Below are 19,009 nucleotides of genomic sequence, written 5' to 3' on the forward strand. Positions count from 1 at the left end.
TGAAAATAAAATAAAAATAAAAAATAAAAAAAAGTGTTAGTCTTTATTAAGAGCTGCACCAAACAGACACAATCTCTGAGCACCAATGAGCAAACTTAAAAAAAAAAAAAAAAAAAAAAAAAAAAAAAAAAAAAAAAAAAGAAGGGAAAAAATAAATAAATAATAATAATAAAAAAACTATATCGAGGTTTCACTAGCTTGGATCATGTCGGGGTTTTGCCGTATTTTAGCGACCATGATGAAGGATGAGCTCAGAGCTCTGCTACTAACAGCTGAGGTTTGAATGGATAGACCTCGACATTTTGCTGGAGTAACGTCAGCCATTTGCCGAGCTGAAAAAATTCGACATGAACGTAGAAACTAGGATTTTGAGCGAAAAATACTGTAGATTTGTAGCTGAAAAACTGGATTTTGGAGTCCTAAACATCCCTTTAACTCCTATAAACTCTCAGGTCCAGGCTTACATTCCTCACGCTCAGAACGGCACACTTTACTTGCAGTAACGACTCAATGATTTCCTTTCCTTAAATAAAAGCGTAAATAGGGTTAAGACGGAGATGTGGCTCAGAGAGACAGCTGGTTAAAATGCTCACATCACGTTTTCTTTCTCTCTGCCCTACAGGATTTGTGTGCGTAGCTGCGCTGTGACTGTGGTCCATCCTGGAATTATGAGGTAAAATAATTAAATACGCCTTAAATTCGAAGAAAAATACCTTCAAAGATTTTGGGCTGTATTCAGAGTTATTCGTGTAGTTAATCGTCACACCTCAGACGTAACTCCAGATTTAACCGCTACTTGGACGTGGGTTGAATTTTGCTTAAACAGAGGCGTGGCTCACTTTAAATCCTGAACTTTAAATTTAGGTCTGTTTTCCTTGCATGTTTTGACTCATCCATCCATTTTCTTTACCACTTTTCCTGCACAGGGTCACAGTGCAGTCTGGAGGTTATCCCAGGGAACTCGGGGCACTCTGGACGGGGTGCTAACCCATCGCAGGGCACAATCGGACCCATTCACACACTACGGACGATTTGGAAATGCCAATCGGCTTACAACACATGCATGGAGAGAACATGCAAACTCCATGGAGCCGGGATTCGAACCCCCAACCCCGGAGGTGCGAGGCAAACGTGTTAACCACCAAGCGTCTAATTGTCTAAGTACCGTCGTCTAATTTCAACCATGTTTTGGGATGTAAATACACACACACACAAAAAATAATTTATTCATATACTGTTAGATACTTATTTACACTACCCCAATTCCCAAAAAAAAAGTTGGGACACTGTGTAAAAATGTCAATAAAAACAGAATACAGTAATTTGCAAATCTCCTAAACACGTACATTATTCACAACAGAACAAAGAAAACATATCAGATGTTTAAACTGAGGAAATATACCGTTTTAAGGAAAAAACAAAAAACAAAAAACATAAGGTCATTTTGAATTCCATGGCAACACGTCTCAAAAAAGTTGGGATGGGGGGGGGGGGGGGGTGTTTTAGGAGATTTGCGGGTTTAGGAGATTTGCAAATCATTGCATTCTGTTTTTATTTACATTTTACACAGCGTCCCGACATTTTCGGGAATTGGGGTCGCACAACACTGTATTAGTCTGAACTAATACAAGAGCTCGATATAAAAATAAAAAAAAAAAGTGTAGTGTTGACACTATTGACAATCTCTGGCAACCACGAAAGGTGTGAGCTGCAGACAGGTATCGATCATCTCAGAGATTCAATTGTCTTAATACTTTCCCTGCATAAATACTGAGGGGATTTTTCAACGTAAGTCACACCTCTGAATACCTCTGAATACAGCCCTATGAGGATTTCACGAAAAGGATCAAATCTTTATTTGATAGGATAAGATATTTTGCCTGGATAAATACTCTTTAAATAGCCGGACGCAGCAGAATAAACCTTTTGCGACTCTGCCTGAAAACGAGCCTTTTCTTAATATCCGGCTGAACTCATCAAAGCCTGGCTCCTCTGCTCTTTCCCTCGAAGCCTAAAGAGCGAAGAAAACGTCAGAATGAAATTTCCTCCTCAGTCTGTTTGGAAGCACATACGTGGCAGTCACAGCCAATCAAATTTCAATGCTTACTTACGTCAGCGTTTAAGAACTGATCGGGTGAAAGAAAAAAGCAAGAGCGATCTGAACCAGCTACGTGAAGTTTACATGAAGTTTTTCTTGCTTTTTTTTTTCCTTTTTTTTTTTTTTTTAAACCCTTGACTAGATTGTTGGTCATTTTGGTAAGAATAACAAAAAGAGCGGCACGGGTTTGGGAGGTCATGAAGTGAACACACGGTAAAATCAGCAAACAGCCCACACTAACAGTGGGCTCTAGTTCCTCCAGTTTCAAATAATACATAAGCACACTACAGCTGTTAAAGGAACACTCCTGCATGTTTCCGACCGAATCTCTACTTACTGTACACGTCATGCTTGCGTGATTAACACATTTTTGACATTTGTTTACACCGATAGAAGAACGGAAAACACTCGCGACCTGCTTACAACGGGGCAGATGTTAACTTCGCAATAAATGTTTCAAATACACAACTGTATACCGCAAGTACAACCTCGGACAGTGACGTTACGCGCTAAACGTTAAGCGACGTTAAACGTGTGTGGGAACGTATCGGTTGCGTAAGGAACATTTTTTTTTAAGTGCGTGTTAAGAATGCTTCAGAAACACGTCCAGAGCGAAATGGCCTCGACAACACTGGCGTCAGGAGTCCTGAAGGCACATGGAGACCGCGAAACCATCAAGAACCTGATGTGATCACTGAGCTACTCGGATTCATTTGGTAAGAAACAGAACCTCAAATTCTTCCAAGTGTTTTTTTTTTTTTTTTCGTGAAATACGTTTCGCATAAATATTTATCGACTCCCTTAACAGCTGCCCCGAGACAGTTCTATTATAAGTGATTTATTTATTTATTTTTTGAGTAAACAGGATTCCCTGTAGAGCACAGGTTCTGGAGATCCCCCTGTCCTGCACATTTTGGTGCTCTCCCTGCTCTTAACAAATGTGATTCAACTCGTCAGCTAATTAACAGCCCTTCCTGAGTTGAAGTGGGCGTGTTAGCGCAGGGAAAACACTAAAATGTGCAGCACATGGGGTTCTCCAGGACCAGGGATGGGAAATTGCATTGTATTGTATAGAGAGAAAAAAACAAACGAACACACACACACACACACAAAAAAAACAAAACGAAAAGATGTTGCACTTCTTTGCTATGTTAATTATGCATACACTACAGATGTAGTCTGTATAGAGATGAGGTTGAAACGATGCTGGAGTTTTCCTTTAAGTTACTGCTGTTAAATTTGTTGTAATTGTCTAGCAGCCAATCCCCTTCCTGGAGATCCACTTTCCAACTGTAATATAATAGAATAATCTCCGACTTCTCGGTACTCTCAGGAGGATATGATTAGCTGAATCGGCTCTATTCGCACTGTACTGGGACTAAACTCTGTAGGAAAGTAGATCTCCAGCCAAAGGGTTGGTGCAATTTCCTTCATTTTCTCTCCTCCACTCTCTCTCTCTCTCTCTCATTGGCCGAGGAAGTCGATGCTGGCCTTGACCGTGCGGTTGGTGGCGACGTCGATGGCCATTGCTCGGATCTCGGTGTCGCCGAACTGCATGAGCGTCTGGATCTCACGGCGTACCCCCGCTGCCGGACTCTCTGTGCCGCTGACGTCGAGGCGCAGGGTGCCACACTTTCGCACGCCGGCATCGGAGATGAAGCCTACGCGCTCCCGCTCTGAGCAGTACACGTGGATGACGATGACCTGCTGCGAAGGCTTGGCTGGTGTGTAGCTGCGCTTCACCGTTTCACCCAGAGCCACCGATTGGTCGGCTGATATGAACGTATCGAAGACATCAGTGCACCAGCGGGTGCCATCACGCACCAGCAGCTTCTCAGGCGGGTGCTTCCCTTCCACGAAGCGGTTGAGCACACCCACGCCGTAGGTGAGTGGCGAGCGGCGTACCTTGATCACGCCCGGGTCCAGACCGAACAGCACGGCTCCCTTCAGGATGGTCAGACCCACATCGTGGGGGATGATGACACGGCTCTGCCCCTGCAACATGTCCTGCACCGCCTTCTGCAGGAGCGGCGACTCTGCGAAACCCCCCACCAAGAACAGGAACTTGATGTCTGTCACCTCAGGCCTCTCAAACAGTTCCTCTGTGGGGAAGACAAAAACATACATTTACTGCACACAGGGTTTGGACGGATTCTTCATAATGAAATTCCAGGAGTTTCAAACACTATTTTTTTTTTGTTTTCAAGGACTACACAAGAGGTGTCCATCCATCTTCTGTACCACTTATCCTACACAGGGTCGCAGGGAGCCTGGAGTCTATCCCGGGGTACTCAAGGCATGAGGCGGGCGACCTGGACAGGGTGCCAACCCATGGCAGGGCACTATCACACACACATTCACACACTACAGACAATTAAGAGCCTAGAGCCAATCAGCCTACAACACGTCTTTGGACTGGGGAGGAAACCCCTGAAGCACGAGGAGACCAGGCAAGCTCCGCACACACAGGGCGGCTGCAGGAATCGAACCTCCAACCCTGGAGGTTTGAGGTAAATGTGATAACCACTAAGCCACTCTTTAAAAAAAAAAAGTCTAATTTCAAGGTTTTCCAGTACTTCAATTTCAAAAAGCCAAATTCAAGCACCTTGATTGAACCCTGTGCACATTTAATAACAGGTAAAACGAACAAATCTTTCTGTTCTTCACTTCTAGCTTTGCTTATGTCCTTTCCGAGAGAAGATTAAAAATAAACAGACTTGGCATACGTATACTACCGGATCACAGGTTGTAAAAATGCAGCACTGGCTCGTCATGTTTTATTTCGGAGCACACTACGGCCATCGCTGAGCGGCCCACTGAGAAGCAGAGTGACCCACATCCTGACCGACTTACTGAACCGGGACCGCATGCATCACACTCAGCACAGAGCGGCGCACTCGTCTTCTCTGCGTGGTGAATTTAAATTTGAATATTTTTTTTCCACCTTGGTTTATTCTCAACAGAAGCATTCCTGCTCCTGAAAGTGGAGAAATTTGCTCCAATTTAATTTAATGTCACTGTACAAGTGGGTCAGCATGTTGGAGGATATGGCAAGTCATAAACATGCTCCTCAGAGAATTAGAAAATAGGGAATTTTCCAGAATCCTTATGTGCCGACGAAGGGATTTTAGTTAATTGAATAACTGAAAAACGCTTCAACATTACAAGTCTCGACACTTTATTAAACATATAAAAAGTATTGCGAGAGTTAAATCCATGTTGAATATTGTACTACGGCAATGGTGAATCGATCAAACGAGACCGTGGGACGGTCAGCATCAACCTATATGAAGACCTTAAGGGCCTAAAACAGTTCTGGTGGAGAAGATGATCTGTTATGTATTGTGGAGCCTGGCCATTTAACCCCTTATGCACACAGAATAAAACCTTAAACCTAACACGATATTCGACCGGCAGCCAGTGACGTGAAGCCAGAAACGGGCGAAAAATATTCCCTCTCTCTCTAGTTCCTGTAAGAAACCTGACAGCAGTGTTTTGTACCAATTGAAGCCGGGATAAAGAGGACCGAGCCACACCAAGGTACAGCGAGCTACAATAATCCAGCCTAGAGGAAATAAAAGCATGAATTACTGTCTCCAAGTCTTTTACTGATAAAAAACGCTTTCAATTTCCCAATGGATCTGAGATGATAAAAACCACTCTTCACCCCTGAATTGATTTGTTTATCGAATTGAAGGCCGTTATCAAAAATCGCTCCCAAATTTTTTTACATGAGCATGAGAATTCACAGATAAAGGACCCAGGTGGTTATTTATCCGTGTAATAGAAAACTACCATTTTAATTTTCGAGTCATTCAATGTTAGAAAATTGGCTGCCAGCCAGCATCTTTACCTCTGCAAGACAGTTCAACAAAGAGGACATGTCAAAATTTCGCCCATGTTTCAAAGGGAGGTACACCCATGTATCGGCCACGTAAAAACGATAAGAAACGTCGTGCTTCTGAAAAATCAAACCTAAAGGGAGCGAATACAACGAAAAGCAGCGGGCCCAAAATCGAGCCCTGAGGTACACCACAAGTTAGAGGAACACAAATTCCCGACCTGCACCGAGAATTCCTACACACTTACTCAAACGAGACCTTTTAGCTGTACGCATTTTCGACGCACGTGAATCAAAGATTTGACTGGATGCGCGTTGTGATGACGTCGCACGACGCGTCTTGGCCGAAATCTGCGGGAATGTTAAACGATTGCAATCTCCTCCTAATATCGCTTGATTTTGCTTTAATCTCTGCAACCGCAAAATCATGCAATCCTGGAGGGACTGGAGAATAAATTAAAATCATGCGCACAGTGCATGCACAACTGTATTTACAATACAGAACCGGCTTCTGAAATCAAAACGTATAGAAGCCCATGTGTCTCACAGAAAGGGAATGTTTAAACCTGAATCAGTTTGATAAATTGCTACTCGGGCATCAAGCCAGTTCTCTCACTATACATTTTCTAGCTTCTAAAAAAAAACAAAAAAAAATTACATACTGCATTAAATATAGTCTTTTTATGGCATAAAATCAGGCTTTATGTTCTTTCCCTTAGTGGTGGATCTATGCGTACTGTAAGCAAAAAGGCCCTGTTTACACTAGTGCGTTTTTGTTTTAAAAACGCATAATTGTTGCTATGGTTACAGAAGGTTATAGAGGAGAGTGCTAACCATCCGATTCTGTTTACTCGGTACAAGGAAGAGATGGAGTCTATAGACAGACACTTACTGAGGTGCCGGATGATGTGGTCGATGGTGGGCTTGAACAGAGCGTTCATGGCATCCGGGCTCATCCTCAACATGCCCTGAGATGACCACTTTACAAAGTCCACACTACACACAATCACAGAGAAAAAGACTTACTTATATCATCATTAATGTTAATAATCATTATTGTGCTTAGTTTCTTCGGCACCAGTAAACAGAAACAAAATATTGTTAATGCAAACACTCAAATATCTAATAGTAGAGACGGCGTGTACACAATCCAGAGAAATAAGCTTCCCCACTCAGAAGACCGCATTAAGAGAGTCAAGATACTGATCTGTCGGCATGTACCCCTTCTTGGGGCAACATAACGCAATTAGCACGCTAATTGTCAGGTTGTTGTTTTTTAATACATCATCACAAACCGTATAGTCTCATCATTCTGGACGTGCTGATTTCTACCGTCCGGTCCTTTTTCCATTTACTGCTCCTTTAGGTGACATTTGAAGCTTTCATTATTCTTCTACCCAAAGCCATTAGCCTAAACCTCCTTCGTAAACGGTTTAAAACCAAAGGGCACAAACCCGAACGGCGTCAAATAAAACACTTAACTGGGCAATACTGTGATGGATTTGGAACGGCGCAGTAGAGCTGCTTTAGACACAGTAGGCCATGACACAGCTGACGGTCTATAACGATAACGCGTTTGCCACACAGACCACGAGTCAGCAAGAGAGCACAGCTGTGTTCACACAATTTGTGCAAATCGTCTGTAATTAAGCAATTTTGGAAGTGTTGCTTGGAGTGGACACTTTATCTGAGTCAGACCACTGAGGCAGGAAACAAGAAATAAATTCCTCATTTAATCCCATTATCGTGATAAAAAGTTTTATTTGGTTTTAACAGCAGTTTTCCCTTAATGCACTATTGAACGATTATTGCGATCAAACGACCAGCTTGAGATATCTGTTCATCTACCCATATCTCTACCATCTATAACCTACACTGATGCCTAGATGCGTGGCTGCCCGAAAATAAAGAAATAAATAAACAAATCTGAACAGTGCCGAAGAGACCTGACCCTGTGACTCCGCCCACTCACTTGCTCTTGCGCAGCGCGTGCTCCACACTGTGGCCGCGGAACTTCTTGTAGTAGTCGATGAAGGAGAAGGGCAGGTTGATGTTGAGTGGGTTGGAGCGGTCGGGGGCCGCAGCTCTCTTGCGGGACTCGAACGCTATCATCAGGTCCACCCACGCAGCCGGTCTCTTTATCTTAAACTGATCGATAAAATCCTGACCAAAGATCTTGCAGAGCAGCATCTCAAATTCATAGTCGACGCCGATCGAACCATATGGACCCCCTGCAGAGAGAGAGAGAGAGAGAGAGAGAGAGAGAGAGAGAGCACGAGAGTGCACGACAGTGAGAGAGAGATCAATACTAATCATCTTACAGGCACAGGTCAGTGAGGGCAATGCGTCTTTCATAGCAGAAATTAAGGAGAGACAGTTGAAGTGATGCTGCAAAATGCCAATCCCAATGCCAATGAATTATTGGCACCCTTGGTAAAATCTTTGTCACACAGGTAATTATGAAGAACAAGTTATTTTACATAATTACATAATTGGATTTTCCAAAGATTTGTGTCAAGATGAGTCATGTGACGTCATCACAATGCACCGCGTGACGTCATTCAGCCTATTCCATTCATATGCGTCGAACATGAGTACAGCTAAAAGGTCTCATTTCCCAACAAACATCACTGCGCGTAAAATAATTTTGTGCACTTGCAATTTCGCCGATTCAAGTAATTTTCAAATTGACTTTTTAAAAACACTCAACAAATTTTGAAAATACCCGCAGCAAAATCAAGCATTTTTGGCAGCAACAATCTAACCCCCCCCCCCCCCCCCCCAAAAAAAAACAAAAAAACAAAAATCCTGTACAGACTGATTTGTGTCCTCCAACAGTACCATTCCCTTTGTTGTATTTGTGTTTAATTTGATCTCTTTTTTTAAACGTTCATTATGGTTTTATCTTTAATAATTAATTCAACCAGCTTATGCAGCGTTCTATAGTCATAATTTTGAATGCACTTACTAAATAAACATGACTCACCCGAGGCCTTGTAGAGCTCCTTCAGGTGACCTTCAGGCATACGGATCTGATGCACCGTGAGGTCCACCGTCCCTCCTCCACAATCCACCACCACATATCTGTCGCCTGGGAACAGGAAATAGAGGTCATGAGAGGTCATGATATACACACACGACTGTGATTGACTACAGGTCGAGCCACAACAGATTTTTTTTTTTTTTTATAGAGAAATAGCAGTGATAATGTAGTGAGCAATAGATTTTGGACTCATTTAATTAGGCACTGAAACCCCCTCAGATACAAACAGAGGGATATAGTCTGTATAAAGTCATAAAAGTCCAGAATGGGCTTCAAAGCACTCTAGATGTATTTACATCACTGCAGTGATCTTATTTTGGCTGAACCTACTGGCATGATCACTGTACTACAGTATACAGGTTACGGGATAAAATTCATATAAAACATTTTACACACATTATTTCCCCTCACTGTACTATCTCCCATTAAAGCTCTACATCATGCAAACCCTACTCTTTTTATTTCTAAAAATCTCACACTGCTGAAACCATGCTAAAAATGTATTCATTTCACCAGATAATTTTGGTGTTTAGTGGTGAAGAAGATAATGTCCAAATTCTCTTAGGACATGCCATCAACTGAAGATGTTCAGCTAGCCCAGGATGTCCTAAAATTAATATTGTATTTCTAACCTTGGAACTTAAAATGTTAGAAACCTAAAAATAAAGAATGTGAAATTGCTCAAAAATAGGATCTAAAGGGGTTAAATGTCGTACTTCAGCAGTTCACAATCTTGGAGCTGCACGTTTTGGGCCGTTAAGAAAGATGGCCCGCCTTCATTTTTCTAGTCCACAGAGAAATAAGTAATCATTTATTGGTGGATGAGGCACCTGACTATGTGTGTAGCTATCCCTCCATCCATCCATCCATCCATCCATCAACCTACAGTGGGGGAAATAAGTCTTGCACGTGTCAACATTTTTTTTTTTTAGTAAATATATTTCCAATGAGGCTATTCACATGCAATTTTCAACAGACTTTTATATTATTAACTCAAGAAATCCACACATATAAAGAAATCCACACATTAAAGTCCATAAATAAAGTTGTGCGTAATAAAGAGGAATGACACAGGTAAAAAGTATTGAACACACTAACTAAAATATATCGAATACTTAGTGGAGAAGCCTGTTGGTTTGTAATGACGGTTTCAAGACGCTTCCTGTATGAAGAAATTAATGGGCCGCGGTATTCAGGTGTGATTTTGGCCCGTTCTTCTAAACATATTGTCTTTAAATCTTGTTCAATCGGATTGGAGTCAGGTGATTGACTGGGCCGTTCTAACACCTGGATTTTTTTCCCTCTGAAACCAGTTGAGAGTTTCCTCTGCTGTATGTTTTGGATCGTTGTCCTGCTGGAAAGTCCACCACATCTCATCATCATCCTGGTGGATGGCAGCAGATTCTTCTCAAGAATCTCCCGGTAAAGGCCTCCATTCATCGTTCCTTCAATTATATGAAGTCTGCCAGTTACCATGTGATGAAAAACAGCCGCACAGCATGATGCTTCCACCCCCAAACTTCACTGTTGGTGTAGTGTTTTTAGGGTGATGTGCAGTGACATTTCTTCTCCAAACATGGTGTGTAGTATGACAGACAAAATGTTCAATTTTGCTCTCGTCTGACCAGACTACACTCTCCCAGTATTTCATAGGATTGTCCAAAGGAGTTGTAGCAAACTTTATACGAGCTGCGCCATGCCTTTTCTTTAGTAATGGAATCTTGCGGGTGAGCGTGAGCACTAGAGTGCATTTCCTATTGTTTTCTCTGTGACGATGGTACCTGCTGCCTCCAAGTGTTTCTGGAGCGCTTTCTGAGTGGTCCTTGACTCTTGTGCTACTGTTCTGACTATTCTCCGACTCTCTGGTCAGAAATATTGCGTTGAGCTCCTGTCCGTGGCCAGTTGATGACGGAGTGATATTGCTTCCGCTTGTGGATAATAGCTCCAATGGTGTTTACTGGAGGATTCAGAAGTTTTGAAATACGTCCGTATCCGATTCCATCAATACGTTTGGTAACAATAAGGTTGCGAAGGTCTTGGGAGAGCTCTTTGCTTTTACCCATCATGAGATGTTTCTTGTGTGATACTTTGGTAATGAAAAGCTTTTTTAAAGACCATCAATTTACTAACCCAGCTGATAATAATTTGCACAGATAGGGGGTATAAATTACTTACGGATTTCAGCTGGTTCCTTGCCTCATCTTGCCTCGGAGAACTGTTTTTTCTTAGCGTGTTCAATACCCCCCCCCGTGTCATTCCGCTTTATTAAACATAACTTTACTTATGGACTTTAATGTTGTAAATTCTTTATATTTGTGGATTTCTTGAGTGAATCTCACCACAGTCTGGTGAAAATTTCATGTGAATAGCCTCATTGCAAATATATTTACTGAAAAAAAAAAATGTTGACACGTACAATACTTAATTCCCCCACTGTATCCACCAGTCCATCTTCCTAATTTTTGTATCTATCTTCCATTTATCTATTTAACTATCCTTCCATCCATCCACCAATATACCCGTCCCTCCATTTACAGACAGGTGACAAAAGTCCTACCGCTCTGTTATGCTGTAGGGGAAATAAATTTCATTTTCAAACGAAGACTAAATAACCTTCCTCTTCACCAGGCATATATTTAATCTATTAAAAACCCTTGACTGGTGTGTTTTCTTTTTTCCGCTTACAGGGTTCAGCTTGATGTTATTCTTAATTCCTGGCCTACTGAACTATGATGAATGTGTGTTTTTGATAGAGACTTCAAATCACTTCGCCTGAAATGACACCCGCTAATACTGTAGATGTAAGTGTATTTATTTTGCCACCATGGTTTGGCTCCACTCCACACCGGCTTCATTTTCAATGAGAGCTGGTGACTTCCGTCGACATGAGCGACGGCTGGCGACTAGATGTGGGCGTGTCCAGCCACGCGACAAAGTTGAGAAAAGTTTATCTTTATGCAAATTTGGAGCGACTTGGTGCAGTGACTACTAATGGGGGCAGTGGTGGCTTAGAGGTTAAGGCTCTGGGTTACTGATCAGAAGGTCGGGGGTTCGAGCCCCAGCGCTGCCGGGTTGTCACTGTCGGGCCTTTGAGCAAAGCCCTTAACCCTCTCTGCTCCAGGGGTGCCGTATCATGGCTGACCCTGCGCTCTGACCCCGTGCTTTGACCCCAACTTCTTAACATGCTGGGTATGCGAAGAAAAGAATTTCACTGTGCTGTAATGTATTGTATATGTGACTCGTTATCATTACCAATGGGAGTGAAGACAGTAGAGCGCACATGATCCATGATCCGCCATGCTGCCTGCGAGTCTGGATTATTTACACTTTTGCTGCAGATGGGCACAGTGGCAAATAACACACACTGCTTTCTCCTTCATCTCGTAGGATGTGGTGCATATATACACACTGGTGAATTTTATATACAAACGCTCGCCCTCAAGAATGTTTCATTTTAACGGCAAATGGCAACCAGTAGCAGGAACACCTACTGGTGATAAAATCGCTGTATGGGTGAAAATGCGAGGGAAGAGCTGCTGACAATCTATACAACGTTCTTCTGACTGATCACCTTTATCCTACGATAAAACCTTTCTATCCTGATGGATGACTCCACCCCCATTCACAGGGTAGGGCTCACTGAATAATTCATGAGGATGAAAATCATATACTATGCCTTTCATTTTTGCCCGATTCCAACCCTAGTAGATACCTACGGGACATTTTGGACTGACATGTTAGCCTTCTCCAACATCATTAAAAAAAAATTACCTGAGCGAATATCTTTTGGAAGAAGTTCGTCCCTGTTGTACAGTTCCAGAGACTTGTAGAATCTGTACCAAGGCACAATGAAGCTGTTCTGGTGGCTCATGGTGGTCTAACACATTACTAACCCCACTATGTTGTATTTTCATATAATTTATCACCAATCTGTAGGTCTGTTCAAATCTATCTGGTCATATCCATGCTGTCTATCGCCTGACCTCCCATCCATCCACTTACCTGTTCAGCCATCTATTTGTCTATCCCGCCATATATTAATTCATCTATACATTTATCCATCCAGCTACTCTCACTGGCCACTTTATTTGGAACATCACTTCATTCATGTACTTGTACAAAATCAACCAATCATTTAGCAGGAGTACAGTGCAAAAAAAAAAAAAAAAATCATGCAGATACAGGTCAAGAGCTTATGTTTATGTTCACATCAAACATCAGAAAGGGGGAAAAAATGTGATCTTGGTGACGTTGACCATGGTAGGGTTGTTGGTGCCAGATGGGCTGGTTTGATTTTTTTACTGAAACTATGGATCTCCTGGGATTTTCATGCACAGTAGTCTCTAGAGTTTACACAGAATCGTGCAAAACGAAAACAAAACAAACAAAAAAAAAAACCCCAGCACGTGCCTTGATGTTGAGGGAGGTCAGAGGAGAATGGTTCGACTAGTTCAAGCAGACAGGAAGGCTGATTAAACTTAAATAACCACTCTTTACAACCGTGGTGAGCAGAAAACCATCTCAGAATGTACAATACATCAAAGCTTGAGGGCGGACGGGCTACAACAGCAGAAGATCAGCTTCCACTCCTGTAAGCCAACAACCGGAATCTGAGGCTACACTGGTTACACGGTCAACGAAACCGGACAGTTGAAGATTGGAAAATTATCGAACGGTCGTTTTCCAATCTTGCTTTCTGTTCAGTTTTGGTGCGTAAAATCATGCAAGATACAGGCCATTAATGTTCACATCATACGTGAGAATGGGGTGGGGGTGGGGGTGACCTTAAATGTGATTTTATGCGTTGCACTGCTTGAATTCATGCAATGAGAAGGTGTACAGATGTTCCTTTTAAAGTGCCTGGTGAGTGCATCTATGCGTGTGTGAAGAGGAGGCGGCATTTCATTCTGCATGAGATTAGCGTTAGAAAGAAAAAAACAAAACAAAAACAAAAACACAGTGTCACAGCAAGAGTGAGAATCAAATGAACGAAGAAGGAAGAGAGAAAATCAAACAGCAAGAGAGAGAGAGAGAGAGAGATAGAAAGAGAGAGAACTGAAACTCTACCTTCACTGAGTTCGGACCAGAGCTCTCCTATGACATTTTCCACCAGAAAGGTGCGACTCTGCCGGTTGCGACGCACGTGTTCCTTGGCTGGTTATTGACAGAGAGAGAGGGAGTGCGTGTGAGGAGGTGGAAGAAAAAGTGCTCATGAAGCTGTGAATGTTTGTGTGACATTAGAGCAGCAAGGCAACAGGATGACAGAAACAGGAGACGCATCATCTAGTCTACAGGAATGATCTTCCTGGAAATGTTAATTAGCTGAGTGCTCACTGCTTGCATGCCAATTGTACAGACGATGGTACGACATCAAACGTTTTACCCTGCATTATCTCTGCATTCGGATGCTTACCAAGTATAAAAATGGGTCGTTTGTATCAAGCAAATACCTGTAATAAACAATATTCTTTGCAAATTAATTGGGATCGAACTCAGCAGCATGAGCAGCGGTGCATGTTGTGAGCTGTAATTTCCACTCACTTCAGCAGTCAGGGCTGCAAATGGAAATCTCACACAGACGTTTCCATGAGCTCAGTGAGGAAATGGAAAGTGGATTACTTCAACACAGGACGCCACCTTTTCCATAGTTACACGTTCACGTAATGCAGGATGACACGCGGCTCTTAAACCTGACACGTGATAATAACAGAAGAACAGGGCTGCCTGGGCCGAGCTGTAGCTTCTCCGTCCTCAGAAAGGAAGTGTAAATTGTTAAAAAAAGAGCGAGGATTGGGATTTCCTATAACACAGAAAGACAGTGTGCATCTCTGGGTCTTTCCTCACCTGCTGACCTTCATGCACAACAACACCTGGGCTATAAATGAAACTCATTGTTATTATTATTGTTAATAAGTGTCGCTACTTTTAGTTAGCGTCTCCCCAACACTGCTACAGGCATGACAGAATTCTGTTATCTCAAATACTGTCATACAATATACTGGTGGGATAAATTTAGCTTCTCTGAGGTATACTGTAGGCTAATATTCAATTTACATTTAATATTCATTACATTACCGATAGACTAGTCATTGGGCTACACTCTTTACGCCCTTTTCCAGTTCTTTTCTGTAAGAAGACATTAAAATCAACTGTGATTGTGTGCTAAATGTTTCAGGCCGGTTGCACCTGTTAGCAGGATCAGAAGGTCTTCAAGTGTTTATCACTCACCTGGAACGACTAGAAGCCATACCTTGTGGATCTTTTCATCATCACAGATAAAATAAATAAATAAATAAATAAATAAATAAATAAATAAATAAAGTAGACCGTGTTTTATAACGTAGCCTTTACGCATAGAATTAGCTAGTTCTATAGTATCTTATTTAATGAACACAAAAAGTGTTACCTTTTCATAATGTGGCTAGCATTAACTGATTTAACTAGCATAACATCTAGCCAGCTAGCTCACAAAACTAATTTCAACAGACTTTCAAAGGCCAGCTAGGTAGCCTATAAGGGTATGTGTCCATGTTTATACAGCGCTTTACGTAATATTTGGGGGGGGGGGTGTGGGGGGATCTCCTCAACCACCCCTAGTGTGTAGCGTCCACCTGGAAGATGTGACGGCTGCCATAGTGCGCCAGAATGCCCACCACACACTGGAGACGAGAGGAGAGAGTGATGTAGCAAATTCAGATTATTAGGGGACCATGATACAGAAGGGCCAATGGGGGAATTTCGGCAGGACGCCGGGGTTATACCCCTACTCTTTTACGATAAGTAAAAGATGTGTATGATGTGTAATGACCACAGAGAGTCAAGACCTCGGTTTAACGTCTCATCTGAAAGACGGTGCTGATTTTACAGTACAGTGTCCCCGTCACTACACTGGCGTATTAGTCCCCACACAGATCACAGGATGAGCGCCCCCTGCTGCCCTCACCACTTCCAGCAGCAACCTTAGTTTTCCGAGGAGGTCTCCCATCCAGGTACTGACCAGGCTCAACCTTGCTGAGCTTCAGTGGGACACCAGGGAACTGCAGGGAGATGTGGCTCAGGCGATAGAAGTCATGATTGTGTGTTTCCGGTGTCTCACCGCTCCTTGTCTTTACAGTAAGTGAGTGAGGAAGCAATTTCAGACTAATCTTTTACGATAAATCATGTCATCTTAATTTCTGACACGCTCTTTATGTGGATTTATTATATAATTCTGCACGTACAGTTTTAGTGATGTGTGCTCTGTGCACCAGGCAACACCTCCATGTAAACCGCTCTCATATGAAGCTCAGGACACGCCCCTTCCAGGAACACGAGGTGTCAAATAGCCAACTTCAATGCTGTCTGACACCATCAATGATGATCAAAATCCCCAGTCAGCACTTAACAAGATTTCAGGGAGCGCCGCATTGGATATATTCAGGATAAATGCATTTATGGAGGAATAAAAAAAAAAAAAAAAAAATTCAAATCAATGCCCTCTGGAAAGTTTCACATCTGAAAATACACTCACCTCAGACTGCCAATGATTTCTTTCATTTGCTGGTAAACAAATAAAATCGTTGAGCAGTGTGAGTCACTTTTGTGCGTCTGAGCCGTGTGTGTGTGTGTGTGCATGTGCGTGTTACTGGAAGGGCGATTTTGAGCAGCAACATGGCACAAAGGAAGGGAATGAAAAGAATCACACTGCATGAATATTTAACCTTCTACACATCTACCCGTTCTCCTTTCATCCCTTCTAAGGAATACACAGGTGTTTTGTTGTTGTTTTTGTTTTTATTTATTTTTTTTAGCTTAATTCCGTTCCAGCACATCTGTAATGTGTGTGTGATTACCACAAAGACAACTTCTAAACATTTCCCTGCTCCGAGAAAGATAGAAAACTCCTTTTCTCAGAACTCGCTTATAAATGAATCTGTACAGGATTTCGCCGAGTTTTTCTTCTGCTTTTTCTTTTCTTTTTGCAGAAAACTACTTGAATGGGTGAAATTGCAATCGCACGAAATTGTTTTGCGCGGTCTTTCGCCAAGTGACGTACTCATAGCTGTACTCATGTTCGATGCACGTGAACTGAAGACGGCTTGGTGGAACGTGCGGCGTGACGACGTCACACGACACGTCTCGAGATTTTGAAAAATCGCAAGGTCCTCCGAATACTGAGGATTTTTTGCGTTAATCTCTGTGATTGCAGATTCCGGAAAGGACCGACTAACGGAAGTTTAAGGGCAGGTGTGTAATTCAACCAATACATGATCTCAAAAAAGATTTTAGCAGAATACTTTCGTGAATTATTCTGGATTTGTACGTTAAGCTTTTAAAAATCTGTATAATAAACCTTCCAGTGATGGAACTATTTTTTCCAGAGGTAAGCAGCTGATGTGTGGATGTGCTTTGCCATCATGGGCTGTTTTGGGCCAGATCACACATGGATACCACAAAACCTTCAGCTTCAGTAAGTTTCTCCTTATCCTACACATGTTCTATTCATGTTATATAGTTTTTATTTGAATTCTACAACACCTAGTTGTACAAGCGGTGTTCCAAGAGTGCCGATATTTAGGAACTATTTTCATCGACGGAGCGAAACTATTTGAAATCACTCTATATTCATTTCTTGTTTATGCAACTGTTGTATAAAAGCAATAATCGCACTCACAGTCGTGCTGTCGTACACGATACGGCCCCGTGTCCACATCCGAATCGCGGCCGTGCGGATATCCGGTACACTCGTGCTCATGCCATATTGCTTAAACCGTATCGTAAACATGTTGAAGGAATACCACACGTGCGCTCAGACATCCATTCTGAGCGAGTTTTGAATAAATACGTTGTCTGAACAGTGGAAACATGTCGACGTTGTCCGTGGTAATCACACATACGCATCGATATAGAGCTTAAAGAAGACCAACGCATAAACGTCACCAATTTCCGGATCCATTAATTTCGAAACTTGTATATTAATTTGTTTTAAACAGTATTTTATCTACCCCTCCCTCTCTCGCGCTCTTATTCTATCTTTCCATCTCTCGGTCCTGAGGTTTAGGGTGAATATACGGCTCCCCAGTCGACGAGCTCATCTCTCTTCCGGGTGACACAGAGTTTCTGTGGGGCAGTAAAAGCCCACTGAGCTGCTGATCTCGTCAGGTTTCCGATATCAGACCTGACACCTGCACCTGCATGGCAGTTGTACTGATTTACCATCTGTGTTTAAAAACAGGGGGAAAGACATGCTATAGATACTCAACGTATACATCCATCACCAACATGTGTCATCAGGAGGGGGGTTCAGTATTTAAACTAGTAAACCTCGCTCTAGAGATCACTGTGTCACCAATATAATAAATCAGTAGTCATTGCACTGATGGTTAACTGCTTGATTTCGGGTAAAAATTTTTAAAAAACGTCTTACAAACTGGATTCCCAAATCACCAAAATGACACGAGTGGGGCTTCCATCCAGCTGTGTATGAGAAATCCTGAACAGGAACAGCAGAACGTCTACATCTTCGGCTTAACAAATCCCTCAAACTTAACTCATCTTTTTACCGGCGTTGAGAATAACTCAATGTTGTTGTTTTTAAAAATAAATAAATAAATAAAAATTTCTAAAATGTGGATAATTGCTTTTCTGCTTTATTAAGTATATAGATCTCATTTCCAGATAAAAAAAAAAAATATTAAAGGTTCTCTGGAATTACCTGCAAGAAACTGAAGCAAGTCGGACCGCCAGAGTCTATAAAAGAACTGTGGAAATGTTTGAAATTTTGATGAATTTTTAAAGAGTTTTCAACCCAATTAATGATTTAATTCTTTGCACCCATCCATCATCCATGGTAATTTATTATATAGAAACTTCACTTAACATTCTGGAACATATCTTTGTTTGAAATATTTTCTTTACATGCACCCAAGACATCATAGCACTATAGATTTCACTTATTTTACTAACGTTTAAGTTGATTTTACATGTCCTGCCTAGCTGTCATGCTCTTGCCTATACCGTAAAGCACTTTAAACGTCATTAAAAAAAT

At 42.0% G+C, this 19,009-nt stretch overlaps 1 protein-coding gene across 3 annotated transcripts in view; it reads right to left on the reverse strand.

The window, feature by feature from the left end:
• The window catches only part of hspa12a (heat shock protein 12A), a 60,618-nt gene that overhangs the window by 2,627 nt on the left and 38,982 nt on the right, over positions 1-19,009 (reverse strand). For 2 of the 3 annotated variants that reach the window (XM_017476029.3, XM_047157842.2), the window contains exons 8-12: positions 14,050-14,136; positions 8,926-9,030; positions 7,912-8,170; positions 6,832-6,935; positions 1-4,200 (exon numbers count right to left, since the gene is read on the reverse strand). The exon at positions 1-4,200 is cut by the window's left edge and continues 2,627 nt beyond it. In XM_017476029.3, coding sequence (XP_017331518.1) covers positions 3,563-4,200; positions 6,832-6,935; positions 7,912-8,170; positions 8,926-9,030; positions 14,050-14,136 — 1,193 coding nt within the window. In that variant the 3' untranslated portion in view covers positions 1-3,562. The remainder of the gene's footprint in view (positions 4,201-6,831; positions 6,936-7,911; positions 8,171-8,925; positions 9,031-14,049; positions 14,137-19,009) is intronic. The other variant, XM_053682946.1, reaches the window with a different exon arrangement.

Source organism: Ictalurus punctatus, chromosome 9, assembly GCF_001660625.3.
Source record: "Ictalurus punctatus breed USDA103 chromosome 9, Coco_2.0, whole genome shotgun sequence".
NCBI classification, from domain to species: domain Eukaryota; kingdom Metazoa; phylum Chordata; class Actinopteri; order Siluriformes; family Ictaluridae; genus Ictalurus; species Ictalurus punctatus.